This window comes from Colius striatus, chromosome W (genome assembly GCF_028858725.1).
Source record: "Colius striatus isolate bColStr4 chromosome W, bColStr4.1.hap1, whole genome shotgun sequence".
In the NCBI taxonomy this organism is placed as follows: domain Eukaryota; kingdom Metazoa; phylum Chordata; class Aves; order Coliiformes; family Coliidae; genus Colius; species Colius striatus.
The window spans coordinates 9,639,553-9,665,257 of record NC_084789.1 but is presented as its reverse complement, the minus strand read 5'-3'; the positions used below and the strand labels follow the sequence as shown (position 1 = coordinate 9,665,257).

The 25,705-nt window shown below is 47.6% G+C and overlaps 1 protein-coding gene across 9 annotated transcripts in view; it reads right to left on the bottom strand.

Moving 5' to 3' along the window:
• Nucleotides 1–25,705, bottom strand: part of LOC133628385 (junction plakoglobin-like) — an 82,872-nt gene that overhangs the window by 16,933 nt on the left and 40,234 nt on the right. For 2 of the 9 annotated variants that reach the window (XM_062016468.1, XM_062016473.1), the window contains exons 8-16: nt 19,556–19,659; nt 17,770–18,108; nt 17,284–17,433; nt 16,999–17,118; nt 16,656–16,806; nt 16,421–16,542; nt 16,102–16,141; nt 15,603–15,756; nt 12,231–12,435 (exon numbers count right to left, since the gene is read on the bottom strand). In XM_062016468.1, the coding sequence (XP_061872452.1) occupies nt 15,623–15,756; nt 16,102–16,141; nt 16,421–16,542; nt 16,656–16,806; nt 16,999–17,118; nt 17,284–17,433; nt 17,770–18,108; nt 19,556–19,659 (1,160 nt within the window). In that variant the 3' untranslated portion in view covers nt 12,231–12,435; nt 15,603–15,622. Of the gene's footprint in view, nt 1–7,410; nt 7,541–9,102; nt 9,346–12,230; nt 12,436–14,653; nt 15,100–15,602; nt 15,757–16,101; nt 16,142–16,420; nt 16,543–16,655; nt 16,807–16,998; nt 17,119–17,283; nt 17,434–17,769; nt 18,109–19,555; nt 19,660–25,705 lie in introns of those variants that run through there. The other 7 variants (XR_009820669.1, XM_062016472.1, XM_062016470.1 and 4 more) reach the window with 6 other exon arrangements.

Below are 25,705 nucleotides of genomic sequence, written 5' to 3'. Positions count from 1 at the left end.
CTCATTATTATCCTCAGGCTAACAGTATTGTCAAATACATCAATAGATTCCTCAAGCTTTCACAAAAAACTCATGAACCTGGGTGGCATTTGCAACTGAATGATGCAATCTATCGATTGAATAAGGGATGGAGTGGGGATAGCTGCCCAAAAGTGAAAGTCTTTTGTGTATTGGCTAACACAATTGCCCTGAAAGTCCATACCAAACCAGGAGAATATCCTAAGGGATTTTACACTGGACAATCTGTACTGGTGAAAATGCCTCAGATTGAAAGAGTATCGATGGTACTAAGCACTCCTAAGAATCTCTATGCTTGGGAAGCTAGAGATTATTCAGGGAAAATACACCAGATTAGCACCCAGTGGATCTCACCTTCTTTTAACCCTGCTGGTCAAATAAGCCCGAGCACACTTTCTCTTCTTTTGTATTTACAGGAATTCTGGACAAACCACATGTGAGTGGATGGATTAAGGGATGTGCTCGGTTGCAGGAACTAGGCAGAAAGCAGAAAAATTGGTGTCCTGCCTAGCCCCGTAGTACAAACATATTATCACAACAAACTAATATAAAAATCTATAATACTTTAAGTTTACGTTAGAAGCATTTAAGAAATTGATTTTATATCATAGGCTTACTGATTTTAGTTATTAGACTAATTCCTTATATCTTTAACATCAGCTCCTATGTGATTAGAAACATGGGTCAACAGCAAATACTGTTTAACCCAACATGCTCTCTCAAACAAGTGGAATTATCAATGCAGATTAATATCTCTGCAGTCAAACCCACCAGTTCACCATTCACAGGTACATCATATGCAGGATGATATGCATGGTTACATGAACAGACTCTTGCCTCCCCATGACTGGAGAGATGTGACTGGCATCTTAGGAACAGGATTGGGAATCTTAAATAGTACAGATGCTGAAGTACAAATTTGTCCTAACCAGTGATTTAAACAAGTTAAAACACTCTCTACAGTCCTCTCTATTGGCCTTGGGAAACCACCAATGGCTTTTATCAAATATTTTACCTCAATGGGAAGAAACAAGTTAAAAGGACTGATCACAAATGCACTTGATGTAGCCCCAAACAATGTTTCTTTAGCTCTCAGCTGTATCCAAGCCCAACTTTGGATGCAATCGATGACTGCTGCAATCATAAGGGAAGGTGAGAAAGGCACTTAATCCGTTGAAATTCAAAAGGTAATATGGGATAACACAATAGAATTTGAAAGAATATTTCAGTCCTGGTGGTTCCTGGTTAACTTCACCTACAATCCCACTGAGAGTAAAGTCTCTGCTTTTGTCTTAACAATATGCAATGCTTCGGTATATACCATATAACCAATCATAGCACTGGGGTTGAATCACAATGGAACTACACTCTATCCAATTGAGCATAGGGTGTGGGCACAAAAGAATGGGAATAAATGGCAAACTGTTGATGTTGATGCATGCATTACAAGGGATCAACAAGGATTTATTTGTGAGACTAATACTCTCAAAGCACAAGACATTTGTCTTGACACCAATCAAAATGTTTGTCATTTTGAGATACATCCTGGTGATATACCCCACACTGTGATTGTATATATTGGGAAAGGGTGTGTCTGCATGAGATCTTCTTGTAGTTTTGTATTCATAGATGGCACAGCAGTAGACATTAATAATCATTTGAATCTTTATGTTTGTAACTTTACTAACATTCTTGGATGTGATTTCAATTATTCAGCTCCTGTTACATCTCACCAACTGCTACAGTCTAACTACACACTGACTCACAATTTACTGCTTGTCCCTAATGGAATGAATATTACATTGGTGAAAAAGCTGCTATGACATTTACAAATATCTAAAGAGTGGGTATAAGGAGGTTGGGACATCCCTTTTTTCTATTGCAGCTAGCAACAGGACAAGGGGTAATGGGATGAAGTTGGAACACAAAAAGTTCCACTTAAACATAAGAAAAAATATTTCACTGTGAGGGTGACAGAGCACTGGAACAGGCTGCCCTCAAGACCCGCCTGGACATGTTCCTATGTGACCTGATCTAGGTGAACCTGCTTCTGCAGCGGGGTTGGACTAGATGATCTCTAAAGGTCCCTTCCAACCCCTACCATTCTATGATTCTATGATTCTATGACATGATGACTTGAAGCGACTGATGAAAGAGGTCCAAGAAAATGGACAAAAGACTCTGATTACTGTCCATCGTGATGTCAAAGAGATACATCAAGTGCTGGAAAGAGTCAAGAAAGAGGGAGAACATCAATGGTGGGACACCCTTTTTGGATGGTCTCCAACAGCTACAGGACTCTTTAATAAGATGCTACATCCTGTTGCTGTCTTGCTAATACTTACTTTGTTGTGCCTTGTTTTGACAGTTGCTTTGTACGTTAAACTTTGGTTTATGATGAAGAACTTAACTTGCTTGCTAGCTCCCAAAAATTTATTTGTATTTGACGACTCTCACCACGAGAACACATGATACTCCCAATCAGCCTCAAATATAGTGGAGCTTGAGTGACTATAGTCATGGGGTGGAATATGTGGCATAATTACTTAAGTGGCCTGGAAATTAAAACTTACATTAAAATTTATTTTAGAAATCAGCATTGTTCACCAATTAAGGAAAGGTATAAAATAAAAAGGCTTACAGGGTGGATACAGCTGCTGCTGATATATGAGGAATCCACAACACAGCAATTCCCTGCAAATACCACAGAGTGTGGAGCAGAGGAGGCTCTGTGGTCAGACTCTGTGATGATATACGGGAAGGAGATGGTCCTCTAGAACTGATAAGCAGCACTTTTGTTACCCTGAGCCAATGGCCCGTCAAATCTTGAAAAAAATCTATCCTTTGTGTGAACTTTGCTCATTTTAATGTCATTTTAATACCAAAACACATCTCCATCCCAAAAGTTACCCACCTCCAAGGTACAACCACTCCTCCTTGACTCTGCGCCCTGAACTTTTTGTAAGCTATACTTTTAAATGCGAGGCGAGAGAATTTTACACCAATCATAATAAAGGTATTTATGGCTAAAGTCACTCAAACTCCACCTTGAAGGTGAAAAAAGGTATATAAATGGTTAAAGAAAAGGGGGATGTTGGGGAGGACACCATCCTGAACAAGTCAGGGAAGCTCCATCACAGACTATCTCTGACTCCTGGGATCAGTCAACGGGCTGAGCCTCTCTTCTTCCCCTTGGGACACCTCAGGTGAGACTTAAACTGAGCGCTTCTGCAGGAAACTTAGAAATCTCTCTAGAGAGTTACTCCTTAACTTTTTGTAGCCAGGCTGTATTGTCTGTAACTTTGGGTCCTATATTACTTATATATCTATTTTTGCACATGCTTTCTTCTGCAGACAGTCGCTATCACCAGCAATCCATAAGAACCTGTATATCTGTTGCATGAATAAAACTGCACTAAGTAGCCAGTCATCACAGTTTCTCACTGAACGTGACCAAACCCTTGAGTGTGGCCATGCTAGTTCATGAGCACGACTGGACTGAAGGTGCAGTCCACTATCAGTGCATCCAGAATCATGATAGTTCATAGAAGGTGAACGTGACTGGACTGATTGTGGCAAATTGGGCATCACTCAGAATTTAAACCTAGCCACACCTAACCTCCCACCTCAGTGAGGAGAGTTAGAATGCAAGGGGGTTTATTTTCTGCCAAACCACTCTGTCCCCTTTTCATGTGACAAGCCCAAGTCAACTCCCCATCCCAAGGCACACAAGGCTGGAGACTCGTATCCACCCAGGAATGGATGCTTGGAGTGCAGCAAAGTCCTGACAGCTCTGATGGGGTCCCTGGGGACAGGGGTGAGACCTGGCTCAGGTTGGGAGCAGGAGCACTCCATCTCTTCCTTCTAGTCATATTGGGGACTCACCCAGCCAGGCAGCAGAGTCTGCATCTATGGAGATGCAGGTCTGCTTGCATTGAATACTGTCCCATACTGCACAGCACAGGCAGCAAGAGCTGGCTTGGCTGGAGAGCCTAGAACTCCCCAGCACAGGGGACTTATTCTCATTGTCTGTCACTGATCCATCTTGTTCTGGCAGCAACCACAGCCACAGCCCTGACTGGCTCTCCAGCCTTATTGCATGAGCCACCCCAGTCCTGTTGCTCTCCAGAAGCTTGCCAGGCTGTGATGGTTTGACATAGCTGTTTCAGGTAAAGGGTTGTAAAGATTGCTCCTGTAAGAAGTTGCTCAAAACTCTCCCCAGCTCTGAGCCAGACACACTTCTGGGGCTGAGCCAATTAGACACTTCCACAATCACTTTTTAAGAAGCCGGAAGAGAAGGCTTCTTCCTGTTTCTTCCTTCTTCTGTCCCTTCTTCTTCTCCAGCTGGTAGTGGTGCAAGGAGTGGGAAAAGTGAGAGAAGCGAGCATGCAGACTCCAAGGTCAGTGAGGAAAGAGAGGAGGAGGTGTGCTGGAGCAGAGACTCCCCTGCATTCTACAGAGAGGACTGGTGAAGCTGAGATTTGTTTACATTTCGTTAAAGACGCCACATCAAGGGCAGAGACTCATTTTGCTAAAGACCCTGGACCGGGGCAGAAATTCATTTGGCTAAAGAAGACCCTATGCCAGGGGCAGTGACTATGTCCAGAGGAGGCCACGTCCCAAGGGAGGGACCCAATATTCACAGAAGTTGTAACTGTGGGGAGAAATCCACGTCAAAGAAGCTCATTAAACTTATGCTCAGAAGAGGCCATGTCCGGAGGGAGGGACCCTATATCTGCAGAAACTGCAACCCTGGAGAAGAATCCACACCACAGATATTCATTAAGGACTGTGTCCCATGTGAGGGACCCTGTATCGGAGCAGAGGAAGAATGCAAGGAGACATCCTCATCTGAGAAGAGAGAAGCAGCAAAACCCATCTGTGAGAGACTGACCACATCCCCCATTCCCTCCCGAGCCGAGGGGGAGGAGATAGAGATATTGAGAGCAGTGAGCTGGGCCCAGGAAGAAAGAAGGGATGGGGGAGGGAGATCTTAAAGTGCTGGTTGTAATTTTCTCATCATCCTACTCCCTTTTTGCTTTTTGTTCTGTTCTGTTTCTTGTAGGCAGTAGAATAAACTTTCCTACTTTCCTGTCTCAGTTGAGTACTGGAGTCTGTTTTGCCTGGAACCATAATTGGCAGCGAGCCCTCCCTGCCCTTGTCTCAATCCACAACCTTGGTTATCTTTTTCCTCCCATTTCAGTGGGGTCTCCGCCATCCTAATGAGGGTGGGGGTATCTGGGGGGCACTGAGCGAGAGACTGTCATGGTGCTTATTTGCTAGCAGGGCCAAACCACAACACAGGCCCTGCTAGGGCTGCCCAGAATGTAGCTGTTGTTTTGCTTGTCCCTGATGCTGACACAGGCCACAGCAGGAAGCAGGTCTGCCTCCCTTACGCACCAGAGCCTGGCTGAGGCTGCAGGGCTGAGCTCAGTGCAGGATGTTTCCCTGAGCTGCTGGGACAGCACTGGAGCCAGCCCCACTTCCCAGCTCCTGCTGCCTTTGTCCTCAGCTCCAGCCCAGGCTGCTACCAGGACCAACTCTGGCATACCACAATGGATGTGCAAATCTTCACGTCCTGCTGCACTCTGCAGCAGCCCAGGCCCCATGGGTGTTGGGCACCCACCTTCCCATTTCCCCCATGGTATGACCAGGTACAACAACAGAGCTGAGCAAACCTGCGAGGACAGAAGGGCTGATGCTGCCAGTGAGCAGAAACTGCTGTGACTTGTTCCCAGCTCCTTTTGATCACATTCCTCCATCTCCCTGCACTGGCAGCAGCTGTGTCGGGCTGATTAGTGTTCTGCCAGAATGAGCTGCATCTCAGCTGCAGCTGAGATGTTGGGGACCATGTCCTGGCTCTCCAGATGCCTCCGAATCATGGTGGTAGGTATCTCACCAAACCAATGCAGCAATCTCAGCAGCCCGAGCCACCACTGCAACATTAATATTGCTTGGCCCAACTCACCTCTCCAGGTCCTCCACCTTTACCCATGGAGCCCTCGACCATCCCCCACAGGATGGATACACAGGGAAGAGGTACAAACCCACAAGGGATGGGGATGTGACTGGCCCTTCCTCCTCCCTCCCCAAGCACCACAACCCACAGCCCTACCCACAGAGAGCTGCTGCAGGCACCTCCTGTCCCTGGGCTCAGTCTGCATCACCTTGCCTGAAAAGCTGCCATGGGAAAGCCTGGGGCAGCCAGCAGCCTGGCCCCAGCTCCATCTCCACACCAAGAAGGCCACAGAGCAGATGGTCAACCCTGAAGTTGGTGGGTAACTTTGCAGACAGTTTCCAGTTCCCAGCACGATCCCTGCCTGGTGCCCTGTGCCTCTTCCCCCTCGCCCTCCCCAGGTGCAGCTGTCAGAGTTCGCATTTCAGCAGAGAATATTTTCTCCTATCATTTGTTCCTGCTCTGCATTCATACTATGGAAGGAGGCAGTCAGCTCTGAAGAAATCACTTTTTTAACCTGGCCTCTCAAGGCTCCATCAATCAGAAGAGCTCACGCCCAGCACCTTTATGCCCCAGAGCTCATTAAATTGAGCTCGGTGCAGCAGCAGAGATAGCAGTGATGCTGCCTAACAGATAAACATCTTAATTACTAGGAGTTTTTACCTCCTGACAGAGCAGACAGAGGCCTGGATGACGTTGGCATGCTAACAACCCAGCAAGGGAAGGGTGGGCAGTGAGTCTAATAGCAGGAGTTGCTATGGGTGCCATGGGGCTGTGACAGGCTGGCCTGTGCTTGCAGAGCATCATCCCTACCACACAGGGAAGGGCCCTCAGCCCTGCAAAGTGGGCACAGAGCATAGGAACAAGATCATCCGAAGTCACCCAGCCCCACAAAAAGGAACCACTACCACCAGGTCTGAGGAAGATGATGGCCACTGTCACCCTGGCTACCTCAAGGGGACTCATCATCCTTCCCCATCTGACAAAAGAACAGTCTCAGGGCAACATGAGGCTGAGGGATTATTTTATTCTTTGCTTTAGTCTATACAAAAACAACTTACAGAATACCAAACTGGGAGGACTGGGTGATTCACCAGAAGGCTGTGCTGCCATTCAGTGTGAGAGCTTGAGAGGTGGGCAGAGAGGAACCTCATGAGGTTCAACAAGGACAAGTGCAGAGTCCTGCACCTGGGGAGGAACAACCCCATGCACCAGTACAGGCTGGGGATTGACCTGCTGGAAAGAAGCTCTGTGGAGAGAGACCTGGGAGTGCTGGTTGATAATTAACTAACCATGAGCCAGCAATGTGTCCTCATGGCCAAGGCAGCCAATGGCATCCTGGGATGCATCAAGAAGAGTGTGGGCAGCAGGTCAAGGGCAGTTCTTCTCCCCCTCTACTCTGCCCTGGTGAGGCCTCATCTGGAGTCCTGTGTCCAGTTCTGGGCTCCCCAGCTCAAGAGGGACAGGGAAGTGCTGGAGAGAGTCCAGCGCAGGGCCACCAAGATGATCAAGGGACTGGAGCATTTTCCTTATGAGGAAAGGCTGCAGGAACTGGGGCTGTTTAGTCTAGAAAAGAGGAAACTGAGGGAGGATCTCAATATTTACAAATATTTAAATGGTGGGTGTCAGGAGGTTGGGACATCCCTTTTTTCTATGGTATCTAGCAACAGGACAAGGAGTAATAGGATGAAGCTGGAACACAAAAAGTTCCATTTAAACATAAGGAAAAACTGTTGAGGTGAGGGAGCCCTGGCATAGACTGCATAGGGAAGGTGTGGAGTCTCCTTCCTTGGAGGTCTGCAAGACCCACACCTGTAGGCACAGACGTAGCTTGGACCAGCCAGCTTGAATAAAGATGGTAGGGATAAGTTAATGCAGCTGGCATGCTACTTCAGAAACAGGTGCTGCAAGTTAATCAATTGGGCCCTGGGTGATCTCATGGGCAGAAGCAGCATATAAGGAGGTAGCTAGCAAAGGAAGGGTGGCTTCGAGTCAGCTCTGGTGGTTGTACTATGTTGCCCCTGTATGTCTCTGCACGTGCATTACTTAGACCCTCTACGTATTTGAGTGATTATTGCCTTCACAACAACAACATTTGGTGACCCCGACGTGATTCGCTGAATCGGTTGGATCAAGAACCCTCGGCAGAAAAGCACTTGGATTTCTGCTTGAAAAGGCAAGTAATCTGAGCAAACTGATATAATGGGAAAAATGCTAAGCAAAGAGGAAAATCCTATTGACACCCTCCAGCATATCCTTGCGGAAAAAGGATTCAATTATGAAAGAGAGCCTTTGCTAAGACTTGTAAGATGGGGACAGGAAGTGGGTCTCTTTGCTTCCCCCCAAGAAGTGTATGAAAAGGGACACTGGGATAATCTAGGAGACATGTTGAATAATGCTATCGGCTTGTGTAAATTGGTATCATCCATTATACACCAGCTAGAAGCTGAGCGTGCTGCAGCTGCTGCCATGAAAGCAGAAGCTGCTGAACCATCTGCGTTCCCTGTAGATGCTAAAAGATTCTTTGGAGGTGGTGACTTTATAGTACCATCAGCTCCACCTCTAGAAGAAAATACTCAGAGATTCTTCGGAGGGGATAATGTCGTAATACCCTCGGCTCCACCTCTGGAAGAGGAGAGCATGGATGTGAGCCCACCTCCCCCAGAACCCCCTAGAGCACCGTTCCAGGAGCCGAATACGCCCATTGCTTCTCCTCCCCTCCCACCCACCCTTCACCATCCTGCCCCATCCCACCCTTCTGCTATACCTGAAGGAGTACCTAACAGAGAACGAAAGGTACGTTTTACAAATGATATGCCATTGCCCCTGAGCTCATCAATCCCTGAGTGTATTCCTCTGCCATCATCACCCCCAACTTCTAGTGAAGATCAACAAAGACAATTATTAAAGGAAGAGTTAATACAACACGGAGAAGATATGAAACACTTTGGCCCAGTTGGAGGAACTGATAGAAAAACCAAAAGCAACAGCTAATCAGCTGTTGGAACGAATTAATGAATTAACCAAAACAAAGATTAAAGTTTCATCCCCACAGGTACTCAGAGACCCTCGGCCAGATGATTATGATCCGGCTAAAAAATGGAGAGGCCTCATACGTGATGCGGTAATCGAAGGCGAATTTATTCCACAAGCCTTTCCAGTAATAACAGCACAAAGAAAACGACAATGGGCACCTTTAGATTGGAAATTGGTAAGAGAAGGCCAGAAAGCGGTAATGCAATATGGCTTGTCCAACCCATACGTTCAAACGTTACTGGATCATATTTTCGCCAGTGGGTTAATGACTCCATTTGACTGCCGGAAGCTTGCAGAAACTTTCCTGAAGCCCACTCAGGTATTATTATGGGAGTCTGAATGGGAAAAAAGAGTTGATCTGACAGTGGTGGAAAACATGGACTTACAACAGGGAGATCCGCGGCGAGTCGTCACAGCAGACATGATGCTGGGTAAAGGACCATTTGCTGATCCTCAGGTACAAGCCCGGCTGCATGAAGCTATCTTGCAGCAAACACAGACACTGGCACGTCAAGCATTTAAGATTGTTCCTGATATGGGGGTGCCAGTTCCCTCATACACAACCATTATACAGAAACCTAATGAGCCTTTCATGACCTTCTTAGACCGTCTAAGAGCAGCTCTGGATCGTATACCAAACATGTCGGCTGAAGTAAAGGCGGAAATAGGGTTACACTTAGCGGTTGCTAACGCTAACCATGATTGCAAAAAGATCCTGCAGGCTCTCCCGCGGACAGCAACTTTGGTCGACATGATAGAAGCCTGCTCTAGGGTAGGATCGTCAGCACATTTAGCTGAGGCAATGGCAACAGCATTGAAACCTTTAGTTCAAGCCCACAAAGGAGATCGGAGGCCAAAGTGCTTTAACTGTGGAAAAATAGGACACGTGAAAAATCAATGTCGGTTCAGACCATTGGTATGGACAAACAGCTCCGCCAGGCCATCTGGGTCCAATGGCAGATTTCATGGTAATTGTTACAGATCTGGCAAGTTTGGCCATAGAGCCACTGAGTGCCGCTCTCGAGTGGCCAGACATACAATGCCTAAGGGAAACGGGTTGACGAGCGCAAAAAGGGCGAGCGCGATGACACAAAAACGCCCTTCAACACCAAGAGCTGCCTGGATGGCCTCAGATCAGCCACTGCAGGAAGCGCAGGAGTGGATATGGAAACAGCAGTAGATGTAACCATCCACAACACAGAGGTAACAATTATCTCCTCTAACGTTAATGGACCCCTTGGCTATGGATTAAGTGCTTTACTTTTAGGACGGTCATCGGCCTCTCGACAGGGTATTTTTGTGCTCCCCGGTGTAATTGATGCAGACTATGAAGGAAATATTGGAATAATGGTTAAAGTTTGGCAGCCACCAGTTCATATACCTAAAGGAACTAAAATAGCGCAATTAGTTCCTTTCAGAGCTAAAGTTCCTTTCGCAGGAAGTCGTAAGCGTCGAGACGGTGGTTTTGGATCCACTGGAGTACCTGAGGTAAGACTGGCGGTGCTGCTTTCACAGGGAAAGCCCACTCAGACGGTTGTATTCCAACATCCAAATGGTGAACACATGGTTGGGTACAACACATTACTGGATACGGGAGCAGATGTTACTATTGTGCCATTATCCTATTGGCCAAAAAGCTGGCCTTTAGAGAATTTAGACACCCCTGTTGTCAGAGTAGGAGGAATACAGATGACAAAAATTAGCACAGACCTGATTTCAGTATGGATACAGGGCGAAGAGAATAGATGTGTGCAAATTAGGCCCTATGTAATGAATACTTCAGTTTGGCTTTTGGGTAGAGACGCCTTAAGCCAAATGGGCTTTCGTTTGTCAAATGAAAATTTTTAATGGCGGCCATTGATGGGCGACCAATCCTGAAGTTAACTTGGCTAACAGATAAACCAGTTTGGATTGATCAATGGCCGCTAAGCAAAGAAAAGCTCGCCCACATTCATGAATTAGTAAATGAACAACTAGAGAAGGGTCATATTAAACCATCCACCAGTCCATGGAATACACCAATTTTTACTATCCCTAAAAAATCAGGGAAGTGGAGGCTGTTACATGATTTAAGAGCTGTTAATGCAGTGATGCAGGACATGGGTGCTTTACAGCCAGGATTACCCTCTCCTGCAATGCTTCCAAAAGAGTGGCCCCTGTTGGTGATTGACTTAAAGGACTGTTTTTTCACAATTCCCTTACATGAGGATGACAGTGAGAAGTTTGCCTTTACAGTACCATCAATTAACAAACAAGAGCCAGCAAAACGATATCAATGGACTGTTTTACCTCAGGGAATGAAGAACTCACCAACTATTTGTCAAACTTATGTTGCCTGGGCGCTGGCACCTCTGCGCAAAAAATACCCTCGTGTCTTATTTTACCATTATATGGATGATATCTTGATTGCAGGAAAAGACCTGGACCAGCATCGTATTCTACAAGAAGTGAACCGGCAGTTAAGCAACTCCGGGTTGGTGATTGCGCCAGAGAAGGTACAAATGCACGCCTCTTGGAAATATTTAGGTAATATTATCACTGATGCGCGCATTTATCCTCAGAAGGTGGCAATTAAAACAGATATTGCTAACTTAACAGATGTTCAAAAGCTGATAGGTGATATCCAATGGGTACGAACCATATGTGGTATCACAAATGAGGATCTTGCGCCACTAATGCCTTTGTTAAAGGGCTCAGTAGAGGCTGATAGTGCGCGAAAACTGTCTCGGCAGCAAATCCAAGCAATAGAAAAAATAGGAAGCAAGATAGTCAATAATTACAGTCATCGATATGATCCTGACTTGTCAATTAACATTGCTGTGATAAGTCAAAACCAGCATGTAATGGCAATCTTGATGCAATGGGATTCAGTAGCGAAAGACCCATTGAGGATCTTGGAGTGGATATTTTTGCCATATAATTTACAAAAAACAATTACCACGAGGCTTGAGGCAATTGCAAAAATAATAGTTAAGGCCAGGAAACGTCTGCTGGAAATAGCAGGGATTGAGGCAGATGTTATTTTTGTTTCTCTCACAGATGAATTCTTGAACTAGGCACTGCAACAATCTGATGAATTACAGTGGGCCTTATTGTCATATCCAGGAACTATAAATAATCATTATCCGGCCCATAAATTGTTTTCTGTTAAATTTCAAATGGAAGACCGGCCGTTGAGATCAGCAGTACCCGTTAAAGGCCTGACTGTTTTTACCGACGCCAGTAAGATCCAAGCCAAAGCAGGAGTGGTTTGGTGGGAAAATGGAAAATGGCAAAATCTAACTGTCCACTCCCCAGGCAGTTCAGTTCAACTGCTGGAACTGATGGCTGTAGTTAAAACTTTTGAGAAATGGTCAGACGTCCCATTAAACATCATCTCCGATTCCCTCTATGTGGTCGATGCTGTCACTCGATTAGAGAGAGCGCTGTTGAAAGAAATCTCTAATCAGAATTTGTATAACTTATTTCTGCGACTCTGGCATCAGATAAATGAATGTCAAACTGCTTATTATATTGGACATATTCGAAGCCATTCGGGCTTAAAAGATGGCCTATCAGTTGGCAATGAAATTGTTGACAAGACAGTGGCAGCTCCTTTATTGATACCTACGGGGCCAATAATTGACAAATTTTCTCAAGCCCGAAGATCGCACGATTTTTTTCATCAAAGTGCTAAAATGCTGGCGAAGCAGTTTGACTTGACCATATCGGACGCTTAGGGTATTGTTTCCACGTGCCCTGCATGCCAGAATCAGATCGGCCTAGGAGTAGGAGTCAATCCCAGGGGTCTGGCACCATTAGGTATATGGCAATCAGATATCACTGTCTATGCTCCTTTTGGGCGATTTAAACGTATACATGTTACTATTGATACTTATTCAGCCATGGTTTGGGCCACAGCCTTAACCAGTGACAGTTCTCAAGACGTCATAAGACATTGGAGGAGTTGCTTTGCTGTCCTTGGTGTTCCAAGAGAGATAAAAACTGATAATGGCTCGGGATACATAGCCAGTAAAACACGTAAGTTTCTAAACTTATGGGGTGTTAAACATACTACTGGAATCCCAGGAAATTCCACCGGTCAAGCCATTATTGAACGGACACATCAAACCTTAAAAGGCCTTCTAGAAAAACAAAAAACGGGGGAAGAGGGGGTGAGTCCTCAAGACAGACTAATGAAAGCCCTTTATACAATGAATCATCTCAGAATTGTGGCAAACCGGAATGAACCACCAGCATTAACACACTTTGCCCAAATGAGTCGGGATTTGGATTTTACTGACAAACCTAAAGTTTGGTATAAGAATCCCACTACTGGAGAGTGGCAAGGACCTGCAGATCTGTTAACGTGGGGAAGAGGCTATGCTTGTGTCATTACAGATCAAGGTCCCCGATGGATTCCGGCAAAATGGATCAAGCCACATCAACAGAAAGGACTTAACTGTAAGACCAATGGAAAAAACAGTCTTGAGGAAAGAACCAAGTGATCCACCCTCAATCCATCACTCTATTAAAATGTAAACCCTCGCAACTGTGGCACCACTTAGGCTGCTGTAAATTCCTTCAGCTATAACAGAATTAAAGAACTTAAGATGACCAACAGATGAAGAGATATTTCCATCTTGTTGATAATGCTCACAGATCAGCATGCTAAAGGATCTGAAGAAAAGTCCAGAACTACATCAGGAAAAAGAAATATCAGTGGAGCCACCAAGACCTCATCCCTTCCTGCCAGTGTGCGTCCCTCCTACCAACACATATCAGATTGTTTATTTTGACTTTATGGATTTTTGTATTGTTCAGCGATGTAGCTGTTATTGACCTTTTGTTGTAAACTCATGGCCATGGGTAAAAATATTTATGTTTTCTTCATGTACCTTTAATTCTGAAATGTGTTGCTAAAGGCTGGCTGGTTCAAAAAAGAAAAAGGGGGGAATTGTAGGCACAGACGTAGCTTGGACCAGCCAGCTTGAATAAAGATGGTAGGGATAAGTTAATGCAGCTGGCATGCTACTTCAGAAACAGGTGCTGCAAGTTAATCAATTGGGCCCTGGGTGATCTCATGGGCAGAAGCAGCATATAAGGAGGTAGCTAGCAAAGGAAGGGTGGCTTCGAGTCAGCTCTGGTGGTTGTACTACGTTGCCCCTGTACGTCTCTGCACGTGCATTACTTAGACCCTCTACGTATTTGAGTGATTATTGCCTTCACAACAACAACACACAGCTGGACGTGTTCCTGTGCGACCTGCTAGGTAGACCTGCTTTGGCAGGGGGTTGGACTAGATGATCTCCAAAGGTCCCTTCCACCCCTACCATTCTATGATTCTATGAAATAATAAAATCTTCCATTCCAGACTCACACTCCAGTAACTGTCCACTCCTTTCTGGTGGTAATATTAAACTACCATCAGATCTGGAGCCTCTTTAAAATGTGTTAGATAAGGGAGAATGGGATGGAAACCTACCACACACCAAAAAAAAAAAAAAAAAAAGTCACTCCTCTATGGATACTGGTAGGATAGGCAGGTACACAGAAGTCAGCTCCCCAACAGTTGTTTGGAAAGAATTAAACCACAGACATTCTGATGGCTAAAATGAAGGTCCTGGGACACAAAGCCCTTTATTTTCAGCAAACTCTGGGTTGGTCTGATTAAGTTAGAGTTTGCAGGAAGCAAAGAGGTTTCCCATGTTACATTCCTTTCCTAGAACACTAACACACAGGGAATTTAGAAAGCACAAACTTAAAAGATGGCAAAAGACGTTGGCATCATATTAAAAATAAAAAATAAATATATATTCATAGAAAAGACTATTTTGCCAATGAAAGGACATTAATAGTGCAAGGTGTGTGTGTTTTAAAGCTTCAGAAACAGTATCTTAGATGCTGGATCCGGCAGTAGGTGCTCAAAGCAGTCCCAAGAGGAAGGACCTTTTCCACAGACCCATAGTGAAGAACAAAAAACAAAATTGAAAAAAATAAAATCTCTCATGGGAATGGAAAAGTTTTGTCTTCTCAGGCACTTCTGTCTCCCAAGTCCTTCTTGTGAATACTCAGCTCTGGGGCCACCCGTTTCTGTATGGAGAAAACACCTGCATGCAGCAGGACAGTGCTCCTGTTTCTTGACTGGAGGGAGAATTTGGAGGAGACCAGAACCCCCTGAGCCCATAGAATCATAATGGATGGAAAAGATCTTTAAGCTCATCAAGTCCACTCCCTGCCCTCACCACTAACCCATGGCCCTCAGCACCTCAGCTCCACAGCTTTGCAATAGCTCCAGGGATGGGGATTCCCCCACCTCCCTGGGCAGCCTGGGACAGGGGCTGACAACCCTCTCAGGGAAAAAGTTCTTCCCCAGCTCCAATCTAAACCTCCCCTGGGGCAACTTTCCTCTTGTCCTATCATTCATCATTTGGGAGAAAAGACTGACCTCCACCTCACTACAATCCCCTTTGAGGAGTGATGGGGATGTTGACCCATGACACCAGCAGCCAGCTCTGCCTCCCCCACCCCCTGTCCCACACTAGGGCCGAGTGTGCCCCGGGTAAGCACCCGCAGCCAGGGCTCGTGTCAGTGAGTACCTGTGGTTACTCACCTGGGGGGTGACAGAGGGGATTAGGCCAGCATGTGGTCAGCAAAGGGCACCCGAACACCATCACTGTAGGCATCAATGGGGTAGTCCCCATCCATGTCAATGGGGTCCAGAGGCATGTCACCCGAGTACATGGGACAGTAGCCGGGGTCCAGCTCTGCAGAGAAAGGATGCAGCAACAGTGAGAGACTTCTCCAGACCTCAGCCACCCTCCTCCTGGTCCCCCTAATCTGGGATAGTATGTGTGCAGCACCATGTAGTGCTGCAAAGGACATGAGGGCCACTCACCACCCATCTGCCCCAAGTCCCTGGGCCAGTCCAGGCACGCAGGGGAGCTGAGCGTCCCTCTGAGCACCCCCAGGCAGGCCAGGCTGGTGCTTCATTGGTAGCCACCCAAGAAAGGTTTTAAAACCATCTTGGTTTGGTGAGATGAAGCAATTGCTCCCCCACCAGAGTCCAGCCCACAGGGGGATCCCGCAAGAAGAGCTGATGCCATACTCACCATCTGAGTAGGGCTCATTGATGGGGATCATGCTCTGAGCCTAGGAAAGAAGGTGACACAACTGAAGAAGGGATCCATGCTCACATGCGCATGATGCTCAGGGGCTACCTGGTGCCCAGCCCCATCCCAGATAGCAGATACCATGACCCAGGGCTACTGCTGAGCTGAGGCCACAGCTCATCCACTCCTCACCTCCCCCACTTTGCCAGTCATTCCTAACTGAGCTCTGGCCAGAAGCAACATTGGCAATTTTTGGAGGCAGGAAGCCTCAATTTCCCCCAGGAAAAGGGCTCATCTTGGTGCCCAGTGGGATGCTCACCGCCTCCCAGGCTGCTGGGTCATGCTTGAAGAGAGAGTTGGTGAGCTCCATGGAGACACGCTTCCTGTAGTCAGGGTTCTTGTCCTCTGAGATTCGAAAGAGCACGGCGGCCACATAGGTGGCTGCAGGGGAAGGGCAGCAGCCTAAGCCCCTGATGCCAGCACCAGAAGCCCCAGACAGGCTGCAGCCAAGGTGATGTCAGGTGGCAGAGAGCCCCCAGCACGGTAACACTCACCTGTCCCTTCATTCCTGGAGTGCAGCAGCTCCATCAGTGGAGCTGAGGCCCCCTCTGCATCAATGGCATCTGCTGCCTCCTTGTCCTGGGCCAGCTCACACAGCACATCAGCTGTAACACGCTGAATGTTCTCCACCGATGAGTAGAGGAGCTGTCAGGAGAGATTAGAGGCACTATGAAGCAGCCAGTGAGGAACTGTCATGCTCCTGATGTGGTCTGACACGCATGGGTGCTGCCAGCCAAGCATCATGGCTCCCTAGCCCCAGCACCACAGGGCTGTGGCAGGCAGACAGGAAGTGTCAAAGCACAGTCTCTCATCGTCATCCCCCCCCCAGCCCCTGACCTGCACAAAGAGGGGGATGGTGTTGAGGCGGAAGATCTCCATGCGGTTCATAGGGTCCTGAGCCAGAATATGCAGTGCCCCTGTGCATCCCTCCACAATCTCTTCCATCTTCACTCCATCCTACCAGAGGAAAAGTGCTCAGCCCATGTGCCCCACACCAAGGCACAGTCACCCTGAGGTTGGGCACAGACTAGCCCCCAGGGACATGCCAGTTTTTGAGGTGCCAGGCTGTGGCAGGAACAGGGCAGAAGGGCACTCCTGGAAGATCCTGCCACGGGGACTCACCGTGTAGGGCTGTTGTGTGCTGCTGTGTGCCAGGGCATCCTGGTGAACCTTGACCAGCAGCTGGACCAGGCAGGGAATGACAGCGGCTTCCTGGAGTGGGGCATGGTTGGCCAGGCACAGGGCCAGGTTGCGGATCAGGCCTATGGTAGCCTGGAGGAGGGAAAGGTTTTTCTTGACCATGGACTAGAGCAGTGTGCTCCCCATGGGGGATCTCCCCCTGCTTGTCCCACCCCAACCCCTTCCATGGCACAGGCTGACTTCAGCTTCCTCCCACACTGGATCTGTCCCCCTCCCTGTGGGTGAGGCCGGGGTAGATATCAATGCCAGCCCAACAGCCTGCACTAGCCATTTCCTCCATTAGCTGCCATCAAGGACATGGCCCATCAGGACCAGAGCTGTGGTGGCAGGAGCCCACCAGCAGCCAGGGACTCGCTTGAGCCCAGCCCCAGGCTCCCTCCAATGCCCAAAATTCCCCTGACCCCTTACTTTGACCAGTGGCCACTGGTTGGGCTGGTTGAGGAGCTTGACAATGGCAGGGATGCCGTAGTTGAGGCGCACTGAGTTCTGCGCCATCTCAGCCTCGGGGTGCCGGCTGGTGAGGTGCCGCAGAGCACAGACAGCTGGCTCAGTGATGTCCTCCTTGTCGCCTGCTCGCAGGATGGTGTGGATCAGGGTCTCTACCCCATTCGACTGTGTCACCAGGGTCTTGTTCTTGCTGTTGTTGCAGGTCAGGTTGGAGAGGGTGCCGGTGGCACAGGTCAGCACATTCACATCATCAGAACTCAGCTGGTTCACCAGGATCTTGAGGACACCGTCCAGGCCCTCCTGCAGGAGCAGGGATGGGAGGTCAGACCAGTTGCCCCACAGTCAGATCTAGTCTGCCGTCCCCCCCATGCCCCATGTCTCTTGCCCAAACATGGGGAGAAAGATCTGCTCCCCTGACCAGGTATGGGGTCTTGAGAGGAGAAGCCTCATCCTGCAAGGATGGCTCCTGGCACAGAGGATCCAGCCCCTAACCATACTCTTCCTCCCAGACTTGGCACCCTCTCCCCTCAAGATCCAGATTTCCACGGTTGCCCTCACTGGAATTCACATCCCCCCTTGCTGTGGACCCCAACTCCCCACTTCCCAGCTCTGCAGGGACCAGAGCAGGCAGTCTCGGCAGATAGGCAGCATTTGTGCCTCCCATGCTGCTCCTTTGCCTGACTCCCTGCAGCCAGAGCTGCTTCTTCACAACATGAGCAACCGCCGCTACTGACATCTGCAGCTTTGCTTAAAGAGTCTAACGTCCCCAGCAGGTTTTCTCTGCACCCGCCAGCATTCCCTGAGTGCTCCCAGAGTAACTCCTGTCCTGGCAGGCAGCCAGTAGTGGGGCAGGAAGGAGTTAGAAGCATCATGGCCTCATCTTTCCCTCAATCCACAGAGCTAGGAGTGGTTATAAGCCAGCCCAAATAGTTTCCAGGCTGCATCAGGCACAAATCTGCACCAAGAGGCAGCCTCAGCAGATAGGGAACACATCAGGAGGCTGCAAAGTGCTGGGGAGAGCAACCCAAGAGCAGAGTTTGGGGTCATCCAGCCCTGTGGGTACATCAGCCTCGCAGGGAAAGGAGGCAAGCAGGCAGTCAGTGCTGGGTCAGGCTGCCAAAGGCTGCACAAGTCAGAGCAAGCAGCAGCCTTGGCAATGCCCTGCTAAGCACGAGCCACTGCTGGGAGCCCTGGTGCCCCCCCAGAGGACATAGCCCTCGAGCTAGCAGCAGCTGGCATGGGAAGGTCCATGAGCAGCCTCCCAGGATGCCAGGCAAACCCCTGCTGCAGCAGGGCTCAGACAAAGCTAGGCATCTCCTCAGGCACACAGCTCACAGGAACTGTAAATGGCACAAGGATGGTGCTTTGGATTCAGTCTAGCACAAGCAGGAAATGATAGGACAAGAGGAAATAGGCTCAAGTTGCCCCAGGGGAGGTTTAGATTGAAGCTGAGGAAGAACTTTTTCCCGGAGAGGGTTGTCAGCCCCTGTCCCAGGCTGCCCAGGGAGGTGGGGGAGTCCCCATCCCTGGAGCTATTGCAAAGCTGTGGAGTTGAGGTGCTGAGGGTCCTGGGTTAGTGGTGGGCTGGGCAGTGTGAGGGCAGGGGGTGGACTCCATGAGCTTAAAGGGCTTTTCCAACCAAAATGATTTTATGACTCTAAGCAGGGAGTGAGAGGCAGCCTAGCACAGCACAGAGAAACCTCCAAAATTATGCACTGCAGCCCAACTCATCATCCTGCAGACCCACCTGTTTGGTAGCCACATCAGAGAGGTTGCGCAGGGTCCAGAGACAATTCTGGACCAATCTGGGGCTGGAGCTGGTCAGGTGCTTGCCCAATGCCTGCATGCCACCTGCCAGAGAAAGAGACATCAATCCATCTGTAAATACCCAAAGCTGCCCCAGCAGAGAGTAGAAGGGGGTCTGTGGGGAGTTTTGTGGAGACTTGGCTAGAGGAAAGAGGACATGATAGAATACAGCTGGTTAGGCAGTAAGCATTAAGATATTGGACTCCTGCTCAAGGCCGTGAGAGCAAGAGAGCTGTATGATAACAGGATGAGAAAACAGGAGCTTAGTTTGGGTTAAGGAACCACAAGTATCTGGAGTATGTTGAAACAAGGGCGAGGTTTGCACCTAACTGGGAACCAATGATGAGATTAGCTTTTGCAATATGTATGAGCCTGATTATTGTATCTATAAAAGAGATGTATCTTTGCAAATAAAGTTGAGGCTTGTTGCACTACAGGGTGGGCTTGTCTCCTGTCGTCTTCAGCAAATGGTGACCCCGACGCGATACACGAAGGATGTGATATGCCGACTGGGTGCCACGGCAGAGCGACGAAGGGGTTCGGGTCCTATGCAGCTAGGACGGCAATAAGCGTGAAAATTGGGAACACGCCGTGCCCTGGGTGACCGTATAGACGAGCCCCGCCGATACGTGCCGCCAGACCTTGAAGGGCTGCAACAGCGCGCTGACAAATAGGTATGGAAAGGCAAGCGGCATATGATTTATTTACTGCATTCTTGCAGAAGCGACAGATAAAGGGTATAGATCTGCAAAAAGACCTACCAGGGTTGTTAGCTTATGGGTATGCTAAGGGAGTGTTTCAGAGTCCACATACAATGCATGAATTGAGCGAATGGCGTAAAATTGGGGATTTGCTGTGGGAAGCTACCCTGGAGGACGATGAGATAGCTGAAAAGTTAGGGAAGCTTTGGAGGATAGTGCACAATGAGTTGTTGCAATATCAGGCAGAAAAGAAGGCTGCTGAGCACGCATCAGCAGCACAGAGTAAGAACAAAAACTATGAGCGTGACTGGTTCCAATCCACCTCGCTGGCTCCTACCGTCTCAAAAGTAATGCTCTCCCCCCCCCCCCCCCCCCCCGCGTGAAGCGCCGAGAGCAGCGCCGGGAGCAGCACCGAGAGTAGTGCCGGGAGCGGCGCTGAGGCGGGTGATACCGAGAAAAGAGAAAAGTCAGCCACCCCACGATCCGCCAAAGTTGGCGCCTGACGGAAATGGAGGCGGGACAAAGGGGAAAAGTCAGCCGCCTCGTTGGCCACCGAAGATGAGTGATCTACGTGGAGGAGTGGCAGAAATGAGAGCTAGAAGACGGAGTCTGGTGAGGAGACGGGGGGTGGTGTGGGTACGCGGAGTGAAGAAAAAAGTTCTTCTCTACACAAGAGTTTGTACAAAGTCAGAGAGGCGAAGGGGCTTCGGAGCACAGCCCCCGCGGGAGAGCTGCTTCCCATTCGAGCCCAGCCCGCCGAGTTACCCCTGGGACGACTTGCAGGGGAATGCCAAGTGGGCGGAGTCGGGCGGGGGTACAGCGCAGGATGATCAGAGGAGAGTGGGGGAGCGCGACCCCATGTTAGACTGGGCACCATCGGGCATGCGAGGGAAGAAAAAGAAAACACGGGAGAGAGTAATACCGACTGCGCCGCCGGCGCCGGGGACGGCACAGAGTGAGCCAGACCCCCCCCGTCCCTTCCATCCGCAGCCGCCGCCGCGCAGCCGCTTCCCGCGCCCGGTCAGTGTCTCCGGAGTGCCCCCCCACACACACCGCGCGCCGACACCGCCGGCCCCAGCCCTCACGGACCGCTGGGCTCATCCTTTCCATCCTCAATCCCTTGCCTCAAAGAGTGTAAAAACTGTTGGTCGTGATGTTATGCATTTTGCTGTAAATGTGATAATGAATAGTGGTTTTCTTACAGTAGAAACTTTCTAAGGCGTTTTAGGTGTCAGGAATGGAACTTGGAAGAACAGAATATTTTGGCATTGAGAAGCTAAAAGGTGGTTTATGTTGATGCTTCAAATGATTGTAGTAAATGGTTTTAGGCAATTTCAACAACCCAAGCAAAACATGTGGCTTACACTGGCCAAAGCAATCAATCAGTCTACAATATGTTTATCAATGGCCACTCCAGATAATCCTTTTTCTACCTGTTTGGTGGGAGTTCCATCAGATGTGGCACAATGGCCTGTACCAAATGCATTAAAAACAAATCCCTTAGTTAAGGGTAATGACAAAGTTGACAGCTGGGATTTGATCATTTCATGGTTGCCAATAATGACAACAGAGACACAGGAGTTAGAATTATTGGGATCTATAAAGATGGATTTTTGTGTTATGTTTACTTTTACCAGCAATACCAAAACATTTGGGACAGAATGTGGATCCCATCCTGGGCATGTATAAGAACACAACATCTTGGTGCAATTATACTTCACCAAAAAGATCCAGGTCTTGTGCCTGTACAGTTACCAAAGGGAATTTTTCTGATCTGTGGGGACCAGGCATGGCCTGGAATACCCTCGAGATTACAAAGGGGACCATGCAGTTTGGGACAACTGACGATGCCTAATCACACAATGATTTAGAAACATCATTGTCCAAAACAATTTGTGCATGCATTTACTGGCGAATGTGATGACCATGTTACCTTTGGTCTCCCTCAACAATAATAGCAACTAGTATATTTGCTCCAGGTGTAGGAGTATCTGCTTTATTAACTCAGCTATGCAAATTAGGATACTGGCCTAGCAAACAAAGTAATCAAACCTTAATGACATTAGAAGACTTGATTAGTAATGTAAGTAGTATTAGCCATACAACTTTGCAACATAGACCTGCTAGAGATTTTACCTTTAGCACAAGTATAATAACTTTGTTTGTCAGCTGTGGGTTTTTTTTTTTCAGTGTATAAGAAGAAGCTTACCAGGCATGAGTTGCTAAAACTAATGTGCAGATTGTCCTTGAGCTACTCTCAACTGTGAGAAACGAAGAAGCAAAAATACCTACGAGATAACAACTTCGATCAAGGAGGAGGCTGAGGCAGCGTGTGAAACTGCAAGGCTTATTGCAGAAAACTACAGCTGGCTTTTGGAGAAAGGACCAATTAGAAGTACTATAAACACGCTAGCTTTGCTGCTGATTATGGAGATCTGATGCTTGTTAGTAAAATTTGAGTTATTAAAAACAGTGGAGCAGGCTGCCTGGAGGGGTCATGGACATACCAGCTATCCCCATGCATTGAGCCAAGGTGTCCCTCACACTAGCCAGGGACGGGCGATCGTTAAATGCGCTCACACTACTTTAAAAGTACAGTTCAACCGTCTTAGGGAGGGGGAGAGCATGGAGCATAGAAGATATAACGGTCTACTGAGTCTCTCTTGCAGATTGATGTGTTTCTCGGAGTGCTCGCCGTGATGCAGATCAAGATGGAGTCACTCAACTATTGGCAAGATTGAATAGTGAAGTGGAACATGACCACCACTTGATCATATCTTCCTGCAATTGACTCAACTAGCATATGTGCTGGGCAGACACGTTATGTATCAGCCCGTGCCACAGGACACTGGAGTCATCGAGCATAGGGAGGGGGAGATGTGGTAGGCGTCCGGAAGATCTGGGGTTGTAACGTGAGAGGTGGAAGGTACAGAAGAGGTGGGCACAGGGTGGAGTGAGAGGAGGTGCTGGTGGTGGCAGATGTGAGCACATGGTGTAAACAAGGGGTTGAAGTTTGGCAGATGGATGTCACTCATGTGGCAGAGTTTGGAAGACGAAAATGTGTGCATGTAACCATAGACACATGGAGCAAATTCGTTTGGGCAACAGCACAGACAGGGGAGAGGGCCATACATGTGGAGCGTCATTTATATAGTTGTTTTGCAATAATGGGAATTCCTCAGAAAATAAAGGCAAACAAGGGGCCAGCCCATATAAGTAGAAGCATAGAACAGTTTATGAGGCAATGGGGAGTTAAACATGTAGCAGGGATTCCCCATTCCCCCACAGGACAGGCCATAATAGAAAGAGCTAATGGGACTGTAAAAAGATATCTTGGTAAATATGGGGATGTTAAAGACCCACATATGAAATTGTTAAAGGCCTTATTTGTTATGAACCACCTGTGTGTGTTTGGGGAACAGAAGCTACCACCTGTAATAATACATCATAATCCAAAGGCACAAAAGGAGAGAAAGAAAGAAATATGGGTTAAATATCGTGACCCTAAAACAGGGATATGGCAGCCTCCGGCCAAAGTATTATACTGGGGACGTGGGTATTTGTGTGTTGACTCTCCCCCAGGATCCATTTGGGTGCCAGCCAGGTGGACAAGAGCTGTCCTTGAAGCTGCGGAGATCAAATCATCTGACGAAAAAGGACAGGAAGAGATGGAAGAATAAATATACCCTCGTCTTGCGGTCATTGGAGGACTGGCTAACAATCAAAAGACTGAAGGTTATATAACAAAAAGACAGTGAATTTAATGAATAATGAGGTGTTTTGTTATAACCTTAGCTTTTAGTGTAACTATCATTGCTAATAGCTTGATGCATTTTAATCAGCCTAGAGATAATATTTGGATAACCTTTGCTAATCAAACTGGTCAATCATCTCTTTGTCTTAGTTTGGGAGGGGTTACTAATCCTTTGATAGGATTGTCCGTGTGGAATCTGGAGGAATTTTGTGGACTAGTAGACAATAACACCTTGTGTAATAGGACGGGGCTGGACACAATTAGCGATGATCACGATCATTCCGACGGGAAAGATCAATGTGAGATAATTGAGTCCCTTAATACCACATTAGCCTCACCCCCTGAGGAAATAGACCTGTTTGGAAGTGCCAGTGCAAGCTTTGGTACTAATGGAACTGGGGGAAATTGGGTAAGTTTTATGTCACGGGATATCCATGACTTTAATAGAAATCGAAAATATTGGGCCACCTTAGACTCTTCTTTGAAGTCAGAAACGGTATTTAAGCAATTGTATTCCAGCTGTAATGGCTCTAGTATTACATCACCGAAGAAATTGCCCACGGGTATATTTTTAATCTGTGGAGAAAGGGCCTGGAACGGAATACCAGTAAATCCTGCGGGTGTACCCTGTTATTTGGGGAAACTCTCTTTATTCCACCCTAACTTAACAATGCTAATGCAGCTTGCTGACCATGATAATAGCTCCCACAAAAAACGTAGTTATTATGAGTTTGATTGTACTGATATTGGTCCCCCACGATTTTGGAGTGAAGCAAGTCATAGTTGCCACCCTTTTGCCAGGAGGAGCAGCCAATAAGGCCATGAACTTGGCTAAACAGTTAGGATGTTGGACTAAAGATGAGTTAAATAAAACTTCAGAAATTATTGATATGTTAACAGCTGACGTTCAAAGTGTAAATCATGCGGTGTTACAAAATAGAGCTGCCATAGACTTTTTATTATTAGCCCACGGACATGGATGTGAAGAATTTGGGGGCATATGTTGAATGAACCTGTCGGACCATTCCACCTCGATACATGCCAAACTGAAAGAACTTCAACAGGGATTACATCAGTTGAAACAAGAAGAGGGATTAGGACTTGAAGGATGGCTTAAGGGATGGGGAATAGGCCCTTGGTTGCGAATTGTTATAATGTATGGAATTGGCTTTATGGGTATTGTTTTATTTGTATTGTTAGTGTTTCCCTGTTTCATAAATTGTATTCAACGGACAATAGAAAGAACATTTGAGAGGATGTGGCAGGCTAATATCATTTTCCAAAAAGAAAACGGGGGAAATGTGGGGAGTTTTGTGGAGACTTGGCTAGAGGAAAGAGGACATGATAGAATACAGCTGGTTAGGCAGTAAGCATTAAGCGATAAGATATTGGACTCCTGCTCAAGGCCGTGAGAGCAAGAGAGCTGTATGATAACAGGATGAGAAAGCAGGAGCTTAGTTTGGGTTAAGCAGCCACAAGTATCTGGAGTATGTTGAAACCAATGCCTCCTCATGGCTTAGCAGAGGCTAAATGCCATGTGGGAAGACATTTCCCAGCTGGGCCAGACTCTGCCCACACTCAGCACCAGGAAAGCACCTCAGCAGCCTTTCAGAGCAAGAAACCAGACCACATGCAG